Here is a 21,067-nt window from a genome sequence, read left to right as displayed (position 1 = left end):
TCCTTCGGCCTGTGGAGCACCTTCCGCACCGAAGAGTGCATCAAAGAGCCACTCAGATGCTTCCGGTGTCAAATGTTCGGACACCATAAATCCCGCTGCACAGGTCCGGAGATCTGTGGGGTCTGCAGCAGCAGACAACACCCCACTGCCTACTGTATTGCCAGGCACAAAGCAGGGCATAAAACCATCGCCCGTTGCCCTAACTGTGGAGGATCCCATCATGCTTGGCATGATAGATGCCCCCATAGACTTCAGAGAATAGCAGACCGCCAAGGAGCTGACCGCCACTACAACCTCCATCCACGTCAACAGCGTCGAACGCAGCCACATCCAACTACACAAAACCCTACACCTTCCTCCCAACAAAATCCTAACCCTTCCAGACATTCCATTCCTGAACCTTCCTCTCCACCAACTCCCCCTCCAGCTCCTAAACCTCAACGGCCACCTAAACCTCCTTCCAAAGAAAAAAGATCCCCAACCCATACTCCCCGTACTCCCTCACCTCTAAAACTTACCTCTCCAACCAATTCTCCTACCCTCACCCAGCCAAAACAACCAGAACCCAACCCATCCTCCTCTGTACCTACCACCCACACACCTAACATTTCCCACTCCCTAAAAGAATTTCCTAACCTTCCTTCCACCTCCACAAGTAAATCTAGCGCCTCACGCCCCTCCAAACAACCTTTCAACAGGGACATCAGTGAGTTCGACATCTCTGCATGTCCCATGGGTGCTCTGCTGGCAGCCATCAGCAACATCCTCCGAAACTTCTTGCGATCCCGCAAAATCAAATTCTCACAGGAGTCATTGGATGACTTCGTGTTTGACAACGCCGCCCAGGAACTAGAAGCTCATTTCCCTTCATAGTTCCCAATGCAAATGGACCTCATACAACCACTTTCAACAATCACAATACGCAGGTAAAAGTGCTCCAATGGAATATCTGTGGACTTCGAAACAAGTTTGCATTTCTTCAATCACAAACTTCAGTGCAAAACCCTGACATTATCATACTGCAAGAAACTCTGCTTAATGAGAACACACCATTCTCGTTCTCAGGATACAAAGTATACACAACGTATCAATCACCAACGACAAGAGGACTGACTACCCTCATTAAAAGCAGTATCCCCTCCAAACTACTACCAAGCATTGACTGTGGGACCGAGGCTGAGACGCTAAGTATCCAGATATCTCTCCTAACCACAATGCTAACAGTCCACAACATATATAAATCCCCAGCAAAATACATCGATGCCGAGGCACTCTTTGCAGAAGCCTCCAACGAAGACTCAATTATTGCGGGCGACTTTAATGCTCATCATCAGTTCCTGAACTCAATATCCGAAACAAATCAAACTGGCAGACACTTGCATGCCCTACTGCAAGAATATCCTGATGTAGCACTGCTCAACAATGTTACAGAAGCCACCCATTTAAAAGGAGGTCGTCTAGATCTTACCTACTTATCCAGTGCCATACAAAGAGGAGCTAAATGGCAACTACATCCTGTACTAACCAGCGATCACTTTGCCATAGAAGTAATACTCGAATTGCAGAAATACCCACCTCCTCCTCCACCCCCAAAAAGGTGGAACCCGGAGTTTGCTGACTGGGAAAAATTCAAAACAGCCATGACAGAGTGGGCCTTGGAATATATCAAACGCCCACATAATGATATTTCCACCCTATCTACCGACTTCAGCAAACAACTAGAGGTAGCAGCCAGTGTATCCATGCCACAAAAAAAGTACTCTGAGAAGAAACATGCCGATGCCTGGTACTACAACAGCCGCATCAAAGAAAGCATTCTGTACAAGTATCACTGGAAGTAAAACTAGACAAATGGTACTCATGGTGCAACGAGGTCAACTTCAGCACATCCCTAGCCAAAATATGGGGCTGGTTTAACCAAGTCTCTGGGAAATATAATACTCCCAGAGTCACACACCCAGACCCATTAGCTGAAGCCAAGAGGATTGCCAACAACTTTGCGGACAGAGCAAAAAGCATCAATCTACCTCTGCCAACCATCAACAGGCAGAGAACTCTGCTCCCAATCAGGAACAACATCATAGAAGCCGCCTGCAACATGGTAGATGACACTGATCACCCCTATACCATGGAAGAACTAAATACGGCCCTATCAAAAGGCAGGAAGGACACTGCCCCTGGAGCCGATCGCATCACATATAGCATGCTGAGGAACATGGGAAACCATGCCAAATTAGTCTACCTGCACCTAATAAATAGGACACATACTGAAAGGCTACGTCCAACCACATGGAACCAGCAGGACACTAAACCTATTCCAAAACCTAAGGAGCCTAATACCTACAGACCTACAGCTTTGATAAGCTGCATAGAGAAAGTAGCTGAGAGAATGGTACTGAACAGACTGCAGTGGAAAATAGGCCAACTACATCATCGCCTATATGCCTACAGAAACGGCATAGGCACTCAAGAATGCATCATAGATGTCCTCTCAACAATCAATGACAAAAAAGCTTTTGTCATTTTCCTTGATCTCGAGAAAGCCTTTGAGCTAGCCAGCTCACCAGCTATACTCTTTACACTTGTTGAAAAAAGAGTGAAAGGACACCTACTGGCCTGGACTCGTAACTACATACAAAATCGAGAGGCCAGAGTCACTTTCCAAGGAAAAACCACTGAGTTAATTCCACTAGAAAACGGAACACCACAAGGAGGCATACTCAGCCCCTACCTGTTCAATCTACTAATGGAGAACATAGCTACTCTAAAACTCCCAAAAGGAGTGGAGATATTCATATATGCAGATGACATATGCATAGTATGCCCAAACAAAGCTCATGCCAGAAATATCACTCAAAAAGCTCTTGACATGATCCAAGCCAAATGCAATGATCTTGGTCTGAAGATCAATACCAACAAAACCAAAGCAATGGCTATAACACGCTCGCAAAACCCTCAAAATTTCACACTGAGAGGTGAGGACATCGAATGGGTGAGTCAATTCATGTACCTCGGGGTAATCATTAGCAAAACCCGGTCAGCAGCTAATGAAGTAACCTACCTCAGAGAGAAGACAAAAATCCGTCTATCAGCCATGAAATGAATGACCTCCCTCAGACAAGGAGTATCCAATAACCTCCTAAGGCTGTTTTACCTACAAGCAATTCAATCCCACATTGATTATGCAGCACCTACTCTTACTGCATTGACCGACACTCAAAAAGCTTCATTAGAGGTGGTCCAAAATAATGCCATGAGACTCATCAGTGGCTCTCCAATGTGGACAAGACTCTGCCTACTCAGAGCAGAAACTAACCTAATCTCCCTGTCAGCAAGAATTGACATAAGGAATAGCAGCATCATATTCAAGTCAATCATCGCAGACAGAAAAAGCCCACTCAATGACAAAATAAAAAGGCTTCTACCTCTTGCTGAAGAACTTGATCCGCCCAGCTCCCATGCAAAAAAACTACTGGATACACTCAGAAGAATGCAGATGCAAAACGAGGCTAACAAAATCAAGGGACAACAAATGTTTGAGGGCTACTTCCCTCCTGCTCCCTGGGCATGTGATCCCATCAAATACAACTTCACTATCCTACCAGCAGCAAGCAAGGCTCTTTGCACGCAAGAGCAACTCAATGCAGCTGCAACAGATGCAATCAGGAACACTCCTGCACCTCATACCTACTACACAGATGGATCAGTTGACCGTGCTATCCCTGCAGCTGCGGCTGCAGTTATCTCTACATCAGGATATAAAGCAAATTGGAGACTTTCCAACCATGCCTCCACATTGCAAACTGAACTAGTGGCCATTGCAAGAGCCCTAGAACACTCTGCCAATTAACAAAACAGTAACACAACGATCCATACAGATTCCAGAGGAGCCACAATGGCCCTCAGCAACAATGAGCCCACAGAGAATTTGCACCTTATCACTGCAATTAAATTCTTAGCCCTGCTCCACCAAAGAAATAACAGGCAAGTCACCTTGAACTGGATACCAAGTCATACAGGAATCTCTGGCAACGATGAGGCCGACCACCTAGCTAAATCGGCCTTAATGTGCCAAACTATCAGCATCACTCTGCAACAGTCATTAAAAACAATTCAAAATAAAATGGCCACCTACTGCAACATTCAAAAGACTAGTGAAGTTAGAAGGGCCTTCCTCGATGGCTCAAGATCTGCAAAGTGGTACATTGAAGCCACAAACATATTATCACACCCAATTGCAAGACAAACACCTCGCCAGGACGCAGTAATCATCTGCAGACTGCGACTGGTATATCTATGCAACTGGCAGATCATCTTAGATAACGGCCAAGACCCTGCAGCACAGCACAGACCAATCAGACCATGCAAGTACTGTAATCAGGACACAGAAGAACCTTTACAGCACTATCTACAGCAATGTCAGGGAACTAGCACACTTCGGCAGGATCTTAATCCCAATACTCCTGCAACAGCAACAGAAATGTCAAACACATTATTGACAATCACAACACCCTCTCAGCATTTCTCCGGAGTTACCCTCCACCGAGATAGCTTTGCAACAAAGTCAAAGCAAAATCAAAGCGGCAATTAAAAGAGAAACCTTATCCTCTCTACAATTCTGTGCTTGAGGCTGGGGGATTGCTGGTGGCTGCGGCCTTGTCCTCCTGTCCTCTGGGCTGGCAGCCCGTTGTCGCACAGGCGGCCTGTGTTGCCTGTCTGGGGGCGTGGCCGTTGTCATCGGCGGTCCCTTCTGGCATCCAGCACATCTCCCCTCCTCTCGGCTGGCAGCCCGTTGTCGCACAGGTGGCCTGTGCTGCCTGTCGGGGGGTGTGGCAGGGATCAGGGGGGTCTCTTTGACCTCCAGCACACTCTTCTCTCTTCAGATAGCAACCCGCTGTTGCCATCAACAACTTCATCCCCCTTGAAAATATCCATTAAAAGCATCAAAAGTATTATTTTATATATATATATAAAAAAAAAGGAATTTTATATTCCACCCTATCTCTACCACTAGGACTGCTACAACTCCTCCTTTTCAGCTTTCTCCTACTTAGCTGAAATCTCACACTATCCCTCTATCTCTCACTTAAGCTTAAACCACTATGAAGTGTTTTTTACTTCACCTATATCAAACTCTCTGACTACAAATTTTCAACTCCTTCCCGAGCTCTCCTACTTATCGGGACTTGCTACTATAACTCTTTCTCTCCAACTCCGACTGGAGCCAGTGGGCTCATAGGACGACATTCCACAGTCAATCACTCCTTTTCAAATATCCCATCACCACCCAAAACCTATCCCAATATCCTAAAATAAATGTTGCAGAATATCCCCCACCCAACTACCTATCCCAATACATCCTATCCAACACCTACGGGCTGCAAGATTGTAAAAGCCCGTGTCTGGCCAAAAGGGCCAGGCAATCTCTACAAATAACAACAAACATTCGGCTTCTGGACGTCATCCTGATCGGACCTTTCCCAGCTTTCTCCTAGCAGCCATCATAGCAGCTACAATTTCAAGTTCGGATGAGACCTCCGCCTGCAGCAGCAGTTCTGCAGTGACAGTTCCCTCTCCGTCGTCCACCTAACCAATTCCTTCATCCTTATCCTCCCCTTCCCTCACCCACCCAACCCTTTACCTTCAAGTACTACATTGTTTCTCTCCTCCTCAAAACTCTTCTACTGACACCATCAGTAGCCCTTTTTTCCCCATGGACTTGCCGTTGTGGTCTTAAAACTCTCTGGGGACACTGGGAGTGGTGCACCGTCTAGGCTCCTACTTCTTCAGTAGTGCCTACATAGGATAGGGCTTAGGCATAAGTCACTGTCTCACATAAAGAGACACTAACATCTATTATTCTCCATAAATCATTCAAAAAGTTATTTGGTTCTAGCCCCCTTAATATTTCAAATAATTGAATTTTTTTTGCAGTTTGCTTAAAAGTAATATGCACTTCACCTAGCCCCCCCTTTCGAAAATAAACTCACGTCACTCCATCACAATAAAAAAAAAATCAGTTTTCTCACAAATTCGGTGAAATCCCTTATTTATTTTCCTTAAGAATTTTCAAATAAGAAGTACAATCCCCGTAGACGTTTTACATAAATTTTCGCAAATTGTCAATAAAATTCATTAAATGCACAGGTCCGATTCACCTTCCCAAAAATTGGGAAAGTGAGGATAAAAAACACTAGTCATGGATCTGACAGTGATTCTCGTTGGTAGACAGTATGGAGTATCCTACAGGATAACTGTTATTTCATACATAAACTGACAAAGGCAAATAACTTCTATTTGCCTGTAACAGATGAAGCAACTATTGAGAGGATCATCCTCCCCAAAACTAAGGAATCATTCCTTAAGGAAAACGTTGAGATCCTAGACCCCACACATTTGAAGGCCTCACGGACCTTAGTTATAAACCAAGCAAACAGTAAATCTATAAACAATCAGAAGAGGAATAAAACACTGAACTTGAACAGCAAAATAGTTTTAAAGTTACGGAAGTAATTAAATTACCATCAAGTAAATCCTCTTTCAAGGTTCAATTGGAAACAATGTACATGGTAAAAGATTGCCTTACAAAGGACTATTCATATCAAGCTAATCCTTCACCCTAAATACCTGGCTCAGGACGTTTTTGTATCTTTAGCTCAATGCATGAGATGTTACAAATATGACCACAAAAAAAAAAAAAAAAAAAAATAAGGACTGCCCAAAACCATCAAACTACAAAATCTGTTCATTATGTGCCTCTGAAGAACACTATAAGTGCATTATATGCGGCGGAGACCATCACACTATGGCAGCAAGATACCCTACAAAGAAAATAATGGTCAAAGATCAGGCAAAGGTTCTTAGGAACCAACAGTCTCACATCGTGCCAAACAAGTCCTTTGCTCAAGCCTCAGCCCCTATCACACCAAACACCTCTGCTAAACCTATCGTAAGCAGCATTACTCTTCAACAACAAACAGTAATGGATACGACATTAATCATGCAAATCTTAGTGAAGCAGTTGAACCAGGCACTTTCTAGTCAATAGTTGACACTTTCTACAAAACAAATAGCCTTCCTCTAGTAAAAATCCCCGCAGAGGCCATCAATTTAGCCAATAAAGTATCGGCAATACTGAAAACTCGCAACCTAAATGACAACCACCCTCAACAAACTGCGACAGTAATGAGGTTATGGACACCGATGAGGTTAATGGGGAAAGGATTCTGGGTGACTCAGATTTTGATAGCTCAGAGCCTGCAAATCCTTCAAAAAAACAGCCATAACATTTTTCCTCAACATCTGCACTTGCAAACATTGAAATGCAAAGAGCCACTGCTCTCTCTACCCTTCCCCCATTTAAACAATATAATAAACCAAAAATTTTATTAAGTCTATACACTTATATTAATTCGGCAAACCCCTAAAAATCCACAACTCACGATACCCTCAATAAGATGATTTTCGAAAACAATACAGTTAGATATATCTTCACAGAGAAATTCGATAATAATACAGTCGTCATGCTCATAAGCGATGGCTCAATAAAACTGGATAAATGCAGATCTAGGATTGTTCGGATTGATGTTGAGAAATTCAAGAGGTTAAAGTCAGGATTTTTTTACTTAAACAAAGGATAGTTACCATAATGGACACTCACAGTAATTCAGCATAACATTTTAAAATGGACATTCCTCCGAAGCAAGGAACTTATTGATATCTACTCCTCTCTCTCCCCATCACTTCATAATTCTTAACTCAACAGGGATTCCTCCCGTATCGAGATCTGAAACTACAATGTTTTCCAATGTAACACCTCTGGCAAGCAAAGCGCTAGAACAGCACTAGCAGTTAGGCGGGATATTTCAGTTAAATTGATGGATGGTTTCAATCATGATTTGATTTCTGTCGAATTACAGACAGTTTGGGGACCAGTAATAGTTCCAACATCTTATCCACCCCCAATAAACCAAGTATTCCCACAACAGGGTATAATCTCATTAATGAGACGCAATATCCCAGTCTATCTTCTAGCTGATCTTAATGCAGCTCACACAGCTCTTGGCCATAACAGAGCAAACCCCTTAGACACTCCAATCCACGGTCTAATGAATAGGAACATCATTAAGTTTCTAAGACCAGATTTAGATACATATTTTAATAGAAGAGCCTCTAGTAAGACTGATATTCTTCTCTCTAAAAGATTTCCTACTTTCAATTATTCAATTACTGCATCAGATCATCTTCCTATTATTGTAAAACTTTCTGTCAGACCTATATTGGTAGTCACTAGTCCAACACTTGATATCAAGCATGTCAACGGGCAACGTTTTAAGGACACACTCGATGACTCTCTCTCTCTCTCTCTCTCTCTCTCTTCTCTCTCTCTCTCTCTCTCTCTCTCTCTCTCTCTCTCTACTTACGACGAACCTGATAATATCTTAAAGGATAAATCCTATATAGATAAAAAAAAACTTTTTGGTATGGGAGGATCAGGGAAGCCTCACAACTCCATATCCCCTTCAAAACCAAAAAGATCTTACCTTACACTGAAGAATGAGATTATCTCAAACTTCTACATGGTCGTTATAAACAAGCCCTAGATTTAATTATAAGCAGAGGTCTAACTCAACAACTATAAAAGAACGAATTAAAATAGAATCCATTGAACTTATTAAATCAACCTGGGATACTCTTCCTAACAAATGTGAAGACTTCCATAAAGACCCAAGAAAATTTTGGAGAATGAATAGAAAACTCTTGGGTTCAACCTCTCAACCCATAGCCTACATCATTCAAAACAATGTGAAAATCTATTCACCTTAAGATAAGGAGGTGATTTTCAGTGACTTCTGATCTAATATCTTTAAAATAAATCCTATTAAGGATCTAAGGTTTGACTAACAGTATGAGCAACATGTCACTGAGACAATCCGTGAACATGGTGGTCGTATGATACCTTATAATATAGTAGACTTTGGGTGGTTAGACGAAGATGTTATTTTTGTACTAGATCCCTCATGCTATTATCTTACTTTTCAATTCAATTCAATTTCAGTTAATTCTGATGCTGAGATAAAAGTTATGCCCCCTTACTCTAATGTTTAACACAGCAAAAATCATGCAAAATGTTTATTGTTCCAACCTGAAATAGATGTTAATTTTTGACATCACACTTTGCTTAAATGGGGTATCTAATTTAAATCTCTTGTTTAGTTTATAGATACCTTCTGAGACAGTTTCTCCCTATTCAAGAACTCAGTCATTAGTGAATCAAATAGGTATAATTGTCATATCTTTAATTCATAATGAAAACATCTAGAACTTTAATCCACCAAGTAGGCTACACAGGCCTGAGGAAGTCTTTAAATTAATTTGGTGAAAGCCTCATATTTGGTGGACGTTGCTGGATCCTTCAAATCCTGCAAGACTTGAGTCTAAACTCCCCTTAGAACCTAGCATTACTTCTACTAAGTGACAGACTATGGCCGTGAACTGTGTATGTAGAGATGTGCTTCTTTTCCTCTCCACATATAACACTTGCACCTCTTCCAAAGAGGAATTAAGGGTTCTCTCTCCCATTTCCTTTGGATTTTTAGTGGTCAGTTGCATTGAAAGTGGCAAAATTCATATTGTGAGAAATGCCATAAAGAGTCCAAGGCAAGAATATCAAATTGAAATATCCCCCTCACAAGTCCTGTTCCTTTGCTGCAGGTTTTCCATGGCCCCAGCTCTCTTGAATCTGAAATCATATACTCCGATTATCTTCACTGAAATTGTTAGAGTAATTACCTGACTCTGCATGATCATATTTACTCTGCTATTTTCTGCCCTCAATTCCGTCAGTCCAGCTTCGGTAGTTACAGGTTATATCTCCTGGGGGTATTCTTCGGTTCTTTTACAAGTATTTTATTATCTTTCGATAGAGTTATGAATTGCTGTTTAAATCTGTCCAAGTCCTGACTCAATTTGGACTTATTTTGGTCAATCATGTAACTTTTTCCTACATAACACTTTATTTGCAAGTGGCATTGAATTAGCGTCTCTCGTGCATTGTTCAATACAATGTAGCGTATAATTTTTTACAGCACTATCCAATCCATATTTCATGCCTATGAATTCATTCCTATGCTGCGTGATTATTCTTAAAAAAAGATGTGTACTATACCAATTTCATTCAATATTTTCTTTCAGTAATTGCTCTCTACTCCCTCGCATAAGTAATAGCTCAATTTCTTCTGGAATGAGTAGAGTATGCTATCTTGACAAATGTTTAATAAAGTTCTTTTACTAGTCTCCCATATGTGCCACCTAAAGGGTGTAAATTCACTGGCTAAATGAAGTAAATATGATCTTCATTTTTTTTTTTTTTTTTGTTATTTGATACACTATTGCTAAGATCACTATAAGGAAAGAAAATTAATACACAGACACCTTCAATTCCTTGTAACATCTCTTCTAACAATGGAAATTGCGGTTGAGTTATCTTCTGGTAGAAGATTCTATAAAAAGAATTTTTCCCAGCTCCAATAAAAAAAAAAAAACTAAATCCTTTACTACCATCAGATATTTGCATTGATATATACAGAAAAAAAAACGTCTGATTACCAGGAAAATTAAGGCAAAATTATGATCCTTGACTAAGCTTTAAATACTTCATCATATGTACATAACTTGATTGCTGTATATAGAATCTTACTACCCTCATTTGAGGTCTTAGTTAAACTTTTAGTTGGGCTATTTATAGCAGGGCCGATATTAATGTTTTTGTATAACTAATCACATTGGAAATGAGTTCCTAATTAAGTTTTCATCATTTTTCACATTCTTTCAGCCCTGATCATGCAAGTTAGTTGCTTGCTTCTTTAGTTGTTAAATGATGAGAAGAAACCTCTGTTTTTCTTTTAATTTCTCTTATGTTGTATCCAATTAAAAATGGCTAGGCCGTTTGCGAGTACCTGACTAATATATATTCAAAACGCTTCCTAGTATTATGTTTTATCAAAGAAGTTTAAATATTATGTCAGTAGGAATCATTATAAGCAAAAATTAAAGACGTCGCTGGGTTCCCTTCATTCCATAAACATATCATCCAATTTTTTTAAGAAAATTGAAGTTAGGATTATCCATCTGTTAGACGAAGAGGTCTGAAAGATTTTCATAGTATATTACAATGAGTGTTAATGTTTCATTATTGTGACGTAATGGATTTCTTATTTCATAGACTCATTAATTGTTCGCCACAATAAACAAAATATGTGCACAAAGCCGATCCAATATACATTGCCTATAACATAGGTACGTCGTATCCGTCAAATTCATAATTTACTTTTTACCCTTATATCCTGGATGTAATGAAGGAGCATAACTCGGCTCCATTAAAACGATGTTATTCATGGTTAATTCAAACCCATTGTGGTAAAAATAAACCTTTATATAATATCCTGTCATTCATAAGGAGTGTGATGTATGTACCTTCTTAGTTAACACAAGTGTTTATTTATGTTTATGTCTGTGCCTCCCATTCTTCAGCAGAACCTGTTAATGCTGAAAGGAGGAATCGTTTACTGCTGAAAATAACAGAGAGTCTGTTTTTGCTGCTACTTCTAGTGCTCGATGTTTTTTTTTTTTTTTTTTTTTTTTTTTGTAGGAACAACCGGCATCCCCAAACTCAGTGTCCTGCTAAGGACGCAGTGTGTTTGAAATGTAAGAAGCAAGGACATTATGCTAAGGTGTGCCGCTCTGTGAAACAGTCGACTGCTCTTCTTGACCAAAATATTCTGCAGCAATGCTAGCCTCTATAGTGGGGGCCTCCCTTAAGTGTCTTGAAAAATTTAAAACACCTCTCAAGCTTAATGGTAGCCGTGTCAGTGCCCTTATTTATACTGGGAGTTCGGACAGCTTTGTGTGTCATAATTTAGTGGACCTAAAAAAACTATGTCTCCAGAGCATGGAAAAATCTCCATGGCTGATGAATCTCTCTCGTCAAACATCTTAGGTCTGTTCAATGTAGACTTGGAGTTAAAAGGAGAGACCTATCATAGTGTTAAACTCAAGGTCTTACAAAGCTTATGTAGTGATGTGATTCTAGGGCATGACTTCCTGAGGAAATATTTTGGTCTGGAAATGGATTTTGGAGGAGAGAAACCTCCCTTAAAGTTATGTTCACTAGGTGTTGTTAAGGTGTCCCCTCCTTTCCTTTTCAAGAACCTGACACCAGATTGTAGACCAGTGGCTAATAAGTCAAGACTATACCCTTTGAGTGACAAGAAGTTCATTGAAGCCGAGATTGAGCGTATGATATCGGAAGGAATAGTAAGGCCTAGTAATTCTCCTTGGAGAGCTCAAGTGCTGGTAACATCAGGGGAGAATCAGAAAAGGAGGATGGTTGTAGATTACTCTCGTACTATAAACAGGTTCACTGAGCTTGATGCTTATCCCTTGCCAAATATCGATGAGATAGTGAACAACATTACACGGTACAAGGTGTTCAGTACCTTAGATCTGAAAAGTGCATACCATTAGGTTGCAATAAGAGAAGGAGAGAGACCGTACACTGCATTTGAAGCTGGGGGTAAACTTTATGAGTTCAATCGCATTCTATTTGGAGTGAAAAATGGAGTAGCAGCTTTTCAACGTGTGCTTGACGAAATCCTTAGGAAAGAAAAAGTAGGTGGTACATTTGGTTATGTAGACAATGTTACTGTGTTTGGTGAGACAGAGGAGGAGCATGACCAGAATTTAAGAAGGTTTTTGAAGGTGGTCGTGGAGTAAAACCTGACTCTAAACCACAGCAGGTGTGACTTCAAAGTCAGAACCATTAAATTACTTGGGTATTCAGTAACGGATGGGGAAATTAAACCCGACTCAGAACGTTTGCAACCACTGTGGAAACTTTCACCCCCAAAGGATGCAGCTTCTCTTCGCATGACCATGGGATTGCTTGCACATTACTCAAGATGGATCCCAAACTTTTCAGAGAAAATCCACCCTCTCACACAAGCCAATGGTTTTCCTTTATCAACTGAAGCACTGCAAGCTCTCAGGAACTTGAAGAAAGACATTGCTAGTGCTGTGGTAACGGCTATTGATCCCTCCTCTCTTTTTACTGTGGAAACGGACGCCTCAGGTCATGCGATAGCAGCTACTCTAACACAGAATAATCGCCCAGTGGCTTTTTTCTCCCGCACTCTCACTCACAGTGAACAGGGACATTATGCAGTGGAAAAGGAAGTTTATGCCATAGTGGAGGCATTGAGGAAGTGGAGACACTAATTAATTGGAAACCATTTCAAGCTCATCACGGACCAGCGTAGTGTAAAGTTTATGTTTAACTCTAAATCAAACAGTAAAATAAAAAATGACAAAATAGCAAGGTGGAGAGTTGAACTCTCATGTTTTCACTATGATATAGTATACCGTCTAGGAACAGAGAACATACCAGCTGATGCTCTCTCCCGCATCTGTGGTGCCACTACTTCTGATAAACTCCGAGAAATTCTTGAAATCCTATGTCACCCAGGAATATCTCGTATGATGCATTTCATCCGAGGGCGAAATCTTCCTTACTTGATAGAAGAAATGGAGAAAATTACCACCCCTTGACAAGTGTGTTTAGAGCTCAAACCTCGATTCTTCAAATACTCGGGACAACTGATCAAAGCAACCCAGCCATTCGAAAGGCTGAACTTAGATTTCAAAGGCCCAGTTCCCTCTCAATGTAGAAACAAGTACATCCACACGGTTGTGGATGAATTTTCAAGGTTCCCTTTTGTTTTTCCTTGTGCTGATATGACCACTAGAACTGTCATCATTTGTTTGGTGCAACTATTTGCTTTGTTTGGTATGCCAGCATACATCCACACTGACAGGGGAGCATCTTTCATGTCTGAAGAGCTGAAGGATTTCCTAATGAAGAAAGGTGTAGCTACCAGTCGCACTACACCTTATAACCATAAAGGGAATGATCAGGCAGAAAAATATAATGGAATTATTTGGAAAACTCTAACATTGGCCCTTAAGACAAGAAACCCTGATGTGTCTCAGTGGAAAAAGTGTTCTCCTAGATAATCTCCATTCTATACGCTCCTCGTTGTGCACTTCCACGAACAGTACTCCTCATGAGTGCCTTTTCCTGCATAGTAGAAGGTCCACCACAGGCCAATCGTTGCCTACTTGGCTCATCCAAGGAGGACGTGCTCTCCTGAAACGTCATGTAAGACACAGCAAGAACTACCCCTTGGTGGATGAGGTTGAAATCGTAGGGGCGAACCCCGAGTATGCTCATGTGAAGCTTTCAGATGGTAGGGCGACTACGGTTTCATTAAGACATCTTGCTCCTATGGCTACTGACAACCGAGAAAGTACAGATGCTGGGGATCCTGTACCTCAGTCCGAGGTTCCTAAGGAATTTTCAGTTACAAATACACCCCAGGAGATTGCATGCGGTATCTCCCATGTGGATACTGCTCCTCAGAATGACACTTTTAACGACTCACGTACAGTGCCTCAACAGGTAGCCTCACCTCCTCCACTTCGAAGGTCAGAGAGAGTAAGGCAACCTCAAAAGTACCTTCAGGATTACTCCACGTGAACTCAACTCAGAAGGGAAGAATGTGGTAAAAATAAACCTGTTTATATTATCCTGTCGTTCATAAGCGGTGTGATGTATGTACCTTCTTAGTTAGCACAAGTGTTTATCAATGTTTATGTCTGTGTCTGATAATGTGTCTGTTTTGTTGTTTGCAGGGTATAACTGCAGTGAAATTGTTAACTGAATAAAACCTTAGTTCTGGATACACCGGGTTTACTTCATTCATATACTCTAAATTTCTCTATTGCAATTTTATTAGGGTTTTACTTTAATTTAAATGTATTTTTTTTATTGACTTTAGCCGGTTGATATTAGCTGCACTGGGGATAAAAGGAAAAAAGAATGATAACATCAATGTAAGTCAGATTTCAAATGATTTGTATTTTACTGTTTCCTTTAAATTTCACTCAAAGTTTTATCAAGGTAATTTACAGGTAACCATATTCTGGTGATGTGGAAGATTGTATTTGTTTGCTAAATCAAGCTACTTCAGCCCCCTGTGTCTACATGCCGATGACTCGGAAATCCTTTACATCACATATGCATTGAGGAGATCATATTCTAATCAAGAGAAAATAATTCAAAAAATATAAAAGGCTTCCAGGTCAAATAAATATATTTACCTTCCAATCGGAGTCGTATATTGAACATTATCGCAAAATGACGGGTAGGATATTTACACCCTTGTCATTTACAAGATAATTCATTCACTAACATCCCTCAACCTCACGAATACTAGTGAAGGTCAAGCTCTGACAGGTCCAATATCCCAAAACAAATAACATTATTATGAAAACAGCTATGATTGAACAGCTTCACTCTTTAAAACGTCGCATTCATACGTCCCGTGATATGATTATCCACACTAGCGTTTTTAGTCTCTGTTTGCTTGAAATTTTATGCAATAATTGTTTCCTCTGTTCACTCTAATCTTTAAACGATAGCTAAAATAAGAAGCTAATTTTATTTCAATACATATCAACATTTGTGAACTTATTATTAAATGAGGTCTATATCAATCAAAAGTAGTAATAGGAAAAAATCATCAAAAGATGAATAAGTTAGATCCTAATGGTTGAATTATCTAATTCTATTATGCTCTTGTTTAAGCTTCCTTTTTGTATCTAAAACGTCCCCCTAAATGGTTTTCTATCATATAAAGTGCTTTTCAGATTTCTGAATTTAAGCATGTTTGAATATTTTGATTTTTACCAGGCTCATTGTACGAAAATGTATGAAAGATGCTGAGTAAATTTATCTAGCGCAGTGAAATGTTTTCCTGTCGAGAATCAACTTTTCATCTCCAAGGTAATAAACTTCGCTAAGAAATTTATGTTTCTATGAAGTTACCAGCAGTTCTTGTGCAAAAATGTTGGCACTTTATGTAAAATAATGAATGAGGCAGTGAAAAGAAGGTAACATACTAACTCATGAGTCCCCGAAGAGCAGGAATAGTTCATTTTGCCTATGGCAACTACATTGCTTAATTTTTCCTAGATAAGAAATCAAGTATGTTATATTATTTTTCCATGTTTAGAATACTGTTTTCCTATTTAGCCCCATATTTACTCAATTTTACGAACGTAAACTAGCTCATTATACAAACTGTGAAACATTTATCCTGCTTTTGCCCATCCTTTTCTTTCATATCTTGCAATACTGCAAAGCATTCAATACTACTGGATATGCAATGAATTTTAGGAGCTTCGTCTTTTCTTTCGTATGGTTTTATTCAGGCTGTGACCAGATTGTTCAATTATGTTTGTAATCAAACAAGTTCGAGCATAGTGAAAATACATCTTTCTTGAGAAAGTTGAAATTACTTTAATTTTTATCTTTCCCCTATCCATTCAATTATTTTTATCCTTATTTCTCGCGTGTGTGTGTGTTTTTTTTTTTAATCTCTTTTAGAGTTTATTCATTACTTCTACGTTTGTTTAAAACCATGCTCTTCCTTTTTTCTTGAGTAAGATGAGAGAAGTGTCTTTTTTATATTTTTATTTCATTCATTTACCTTTTTCATTTGTTATTTTTGTCAAATATTTTGTTAATTCTATTTCAAAGTTTATTTATCACTACTACGTTTCTCTTTAAGACCTTGCCAGTCCATGTAAGAATTTTAGCTCTCCTTTAAGAAACAAAGATAATCGTTTATATTCATAAATTGGTATTTAAACGATAGCTACATTTCTGACTGGAAATTAGTTTTTTTAAGGTTTTACATATATATATATATATATATATATATATATATATATATATATATATATATATATATATATATATATATATATATATATATATATATATATATATATATATTTATATGTATACATACATATATATATATATATATATATATATATATATATATATATATATATATATATATATATATAGTGATGTGTTCATGACCCGGACAGTAAAATGAATAATATTCATAAAAAAAAAGTTATTGAGCTACAGGAGAGGTTTTGTGCTTAAAAGAAAGTTTAACTAATGACCCATCTTATGCTATGAGTCTCATATCTGTAGATATTATATTTTGGGTTTTACAGCCGTTTTTAAAATCCAAAATTCTCTGTCCGGGTCGAGACCACGGACGGGGTTGTGGTCTCAACCCGGACGGATGTTTTGGTCCACCAAAAACACACTTAAACCAATGTTTTATATTTTTTCTTAGTAAAAACATCCAGAACATGACACTGAAAGGTGGAATAAAACAATTGGTAGCAAAATCTCAATGTAATACAAAAAAATATATATTAAACAAAAATGGGAAACTGAATGACTTAAAACTAATGCATGTTAAAGTGAATGACTTAAAACTAATGCATGTTAAAGTGAATGACTTAAAACTAATGAATCTTAAAGTGAATGACTTAAAACTAATGCATTTTAAAGTGAATGACTTAAAACTAATGCATGTTAAAGTCCCTCAAGGGAGGGAGGACCTTGATGAGGTTTGCTTGTCGTTGGGTGGTCCCCGTGCTGACTGTGAGGACCCCCAACACCCTGCTGCGGTCGACACTGTCGACATCCCCGATGGCTGGGAAGTGGAAGGTGTCCTTCAGCAAGGGCGACCTTATCCTGAGGAAGTCCAACTGCAGCTGCTGCCCGTCTTCCTCCAGGGAAATGACCTTGCCCACAAAGTGGACAAGCTCCTCAGACCTCTTCCCCTGGAAGAGAAGCTGGACCAGGACAAAGTCACCCACCTGGGGGAAAAAATGAAAAAAAAAATGAATAGCCTAGCCTATGGAATGAATGAATAAGGAATTTGGCTTTAAAACCAAGCCATTCAGCTCGGATACTAAATTTGACAATTGAATAGAAATTTTCTTCTAGACTTAGGCTAGGCTACTTATACAATAGATGAACATAATCTAGGCTAGGATAGCCTAGGCTACAGATTTTGAAATATGAAAAAAAAAGAATGAATAGCCTAGCCTATGGAATGAATGAATAAGGAATTTGGCTTTAAAACCAAGCCATTCAGCTCGGATACTAAATTTGACAATTGAATAGAAATTTTCTTCTAGACTTAGCCTACTTATGCAATAGATGAACATAATCTAGCCTAGGCTAGGCTACAGATTTTGAAATATTAAAAAAGAGTCCCTCACCTCTGGCTCCTTCTGGACGAATGGATAGGAGGCAGCATCAAACTCGAGCTCTTCTGCAATCTCATCTGAATATTCAGATGAGTCGTCACAGAGTGCAGGATTGTCGATAGCCTCCTCATCACTGCTGCTCGCCTCAACTGGCTCAGACCTCCTCCTCTTAGCCGCCTGTCGTGCCTCCTGCCCTCTCTTCTTCTCCTGCAACCTCCGCTTCTTCTCCTCTCTGGCTGCTTTCTTCTCCTCCTTGTCCCGCAGCTGGCTAAGAGCCTCCTCATCCTCAGTCAGGATGCAGGCGCGGATCTTCTTGCGCCCTCTAGCAGCAGGGCGGGGACGAGCCTTCGGGTAGGGCTGCACAGCTTCGGGAGTGACGTCGGGAATTGGAGGAGATGAAGGTGTTGGAGTAGGAGTCTGCCGAGGTTGGAGTGCTGCTTCAGGAGTGTTAGCCCTAGACGCTGAAGCAGAGAAGGCTGGTGACATCCTACCTATTCCAGATGGTCCAGGCTGAGGTTGGTCAGGCTCCGATGGAACTGGTGTCAAGGGTGCGGCAACAGTTTGTGGCAAATCATCATCATCATCAGGAGTGGCCTGCTCTGTGACTTCTGCCCCAGCAAACGCATCATCTGGAAACATGTTGCGGTTGACGGGAAAGATGCCAGTAGCGCGAAACCCATTGGTGATGTTGGTGACATTACAAACCTTGTCCCAGGCCTTGCACGCCATCTCTGGCAACATATGTTCCGTGATGGGCACGTTAGGGTTTGAAAGTTTAAAATCGTCCTGAATGGATCGCAGGACAGACTTGAAGGGGCCAAAGACACTTACATCTAATGGCTGGAGTTTGGCTGTAGTATGAGGTGGCAGCGTGACAATTACGATGCCATGCTGTATCGCATACTCAACCACATGAATGCTCATGTGACACTCGGCATTGTCCATTATCAGCAGTATCTTATTCTCCACTGAAGAATAAGACACCTTATGGAGATGCTCGAGTGTCTGCACGAAACGCTCATGGTCCATCCAACCGTTAGCCTGCAAGAGCACTGTGGTTCCAGGAGTAGTCCCTCTCTGAAAATCAGCATTCATCTTCTTTCGTGCGATGATAAACACTGGAAGGAAACCATGCCCTGCAGCATTAACAATCCCCATGAAAGTCATATGATTGCCTCTCTCCCGAGCAACCTGCGAAGCAACAGGACGACCTCTCTCGCAAACAACCTCACATGGCTTCATCACAGTGGACAAGCCACTCTCATCCAAGTTGAAGATCCTGGCTGGCATGAAACTGTGTCGCTCGACAGCTTCCACGTAAGCCTTGAAGAAGACTTCAACGTTTACGAGGTTGTAAGCCATCGCGTGCGAAAGTGACATGCCCTCCGGAGCCTTCAATGCAAGCCTTGGATGACGGAACATATTCCCGTAATACCAGTCACGGGTGGCCATACCTTCCCTCTTCCAGGCATCAGGAATAGACGGGCTGCCAACAGCCTCTGCATACTTCAGGATCATCCTCCTGAAAGCTCTCGTTGGCAGGCCGTAGAACATCCGCGCGATCTCGATAGAATATTCCTCGATCAAGCGTTCCTGCGCATCGGTGAAAACCTTTTTGACGTTCTGATGCTTAGGCACAAACGTCCTCCCATCACTCTCCTTGATGGACCGAGTGAAAGCATCCTGAAAAAATAAAACAAAGGTAAAGTGGGGAGCATAGGCCAGATAGGGTAGGCTAGCCTAAATGAAAAGTAGCCTAAAGTTCTTAGCCTACACATAGAATTTAAGAGGGCTTAGATTTATTCAAGCTTACCCCAAGAGTCGAAACTTTAACTCCAAAAAGGTTGCACGCAGTGCGGATGCTACAACCAGTCTCTAGGCGGTGGTAAAATGCCTTCTCTAAGTTGGTCCTATCCGTGGTTAGGATGTTCCTTGGCTGGTAGTTGCGAGGCATGGCTGGGAGTCACGAAGGATCTGAAAGAGATAAATGGCATTAGAGACATAGGCTAGGCTAATGAATATTGTCTACAAGTTCATAATGAAAAAAATATTTTGACCTTTTCAAAAACCCATAATTTGTTAGTTTAGACAATCAATAACTTTATACGAGGTAATAAACAGTGTTGATATTTGTTCCATGTTAAAATTCTATTGCCTGACCAATTAATAAATTTTAGAAAAATAAAAATTCTCCATGTTCTCAACCCTGACAAACCTGTCCGAGTCGAGAACACGGACCTTGCATTTTTTAATAATTTTTAAAAATTAAAAAATTGGCCTAGGTTAAATATTTCAATTTGGAAGACTAAAGACTATTGGGGGGCACATATTAATTCTAAAAGAAATTAATTTGCACACAAAAAATAGCTCAAAACTGACTCTATGTTTGACTTTGGCAATCACCCATATTTAATTATTTTAAAATCATCAATAATTTTATAAGAGTTAATATATAGTATTAATATTGGTTTTAGGTTAAAATGAGAGTGATTGACAGAGTCCTTTAAAAAAAAAATTTATTGCTTCTTATACCTCCGTGTTCTCGACCCGGACAAACCTGTCCGAGTCGAGAACACGGACCTTGCTTTTTAAAAAAAAATATTAAAAATTAAAAAATTGGCCTAGGTTAAATATTTCAATTTGGAAGACTAAACACTATTGGGGGGCACATATTAATTCTAAAAAAAATTAATTTGCACAAAAAAATAGCTCAAAACTGACTCTATGTTTGACTTTGGCAATCACCCATATTTAATTATTTTAAACCATCAATAATTTTATAAGAGTTAATATATAGTATTAATATTGGTGTTAGGTTAAAATGAGAGTGATTGACAGAGTCATTTAAAAAAAAAAAATTTAT

The 21,067-nt window shown here is 40.0% G+C and overlaps 1 protein-coding gene across 1 annotated transcript; it reads right to left on the bottom strand.

The window, feature by feature from the left end:
• Window positions 1-17,376: 17,376 nt before the first annotated feature.
• LOC137651957 (putative uncharacterized protein DDB_G0290521) lies at window positions 17,377-18,784 on the bottom strand. Its single transcript, XM_068385165.1, has 2 exons — window positions 18,217-18,784; window positions 17,377-17,808 (listed from the first exon to the last, which is right to left on the bottom strand). Exons 1-2 carry the CDS (start codon window positions 18,688-18,690, stop codon window positions 17,512-17,514), a joined length of 771 nt encoding a protein of 256 aa, XP_068241266.1. The 5' UTR covers window positions 18,691-18,784; the 3' UTR covers window positions 17,377-17,511.
• Window positions 18,785-21,067: the final 2,283 nt, after the last annotated feature.

Source organism: Palaemon carinicauda, chromosome 13 (genome assembly GCF_036898095.1).
Source record: "Palaemon carinicauda isolate YSFRI2023 chromosome 13, ASM3689809v2, whole genome shotgun sequence".
Taxonomy (NCBI): domain Eukaryota; kingdom Metazoa; phylum Arthropoda; class Malacostraca; order Decapoda; family Palaemonidae; genus Palaemon; species Palaemon carinicauda.
The sequence above is the reverse complement of the archived record's forward strand: the minus strand, read 5'-3'. Positions and strand labels throughout refer to the sequence as shown.

Bases quoted from the DNA above. Each gene is read 5' to 3' on its own strand.
- LOC137651957 (XM_068385165.1), bottom strand. From the start codon at position 18,690: ATGTCACCAGCCTTCTCTGCTTCAGCGTCTAGGGCTAACACTCCTGAA. The intron at 17,809-18,216 runs GTGAGGGACTCT...TTTTTCCCCCAG, and splicing joins TCGTCCAGAAGGAGCCAGAG to GTGGGTGACTTTGTCCTGGT.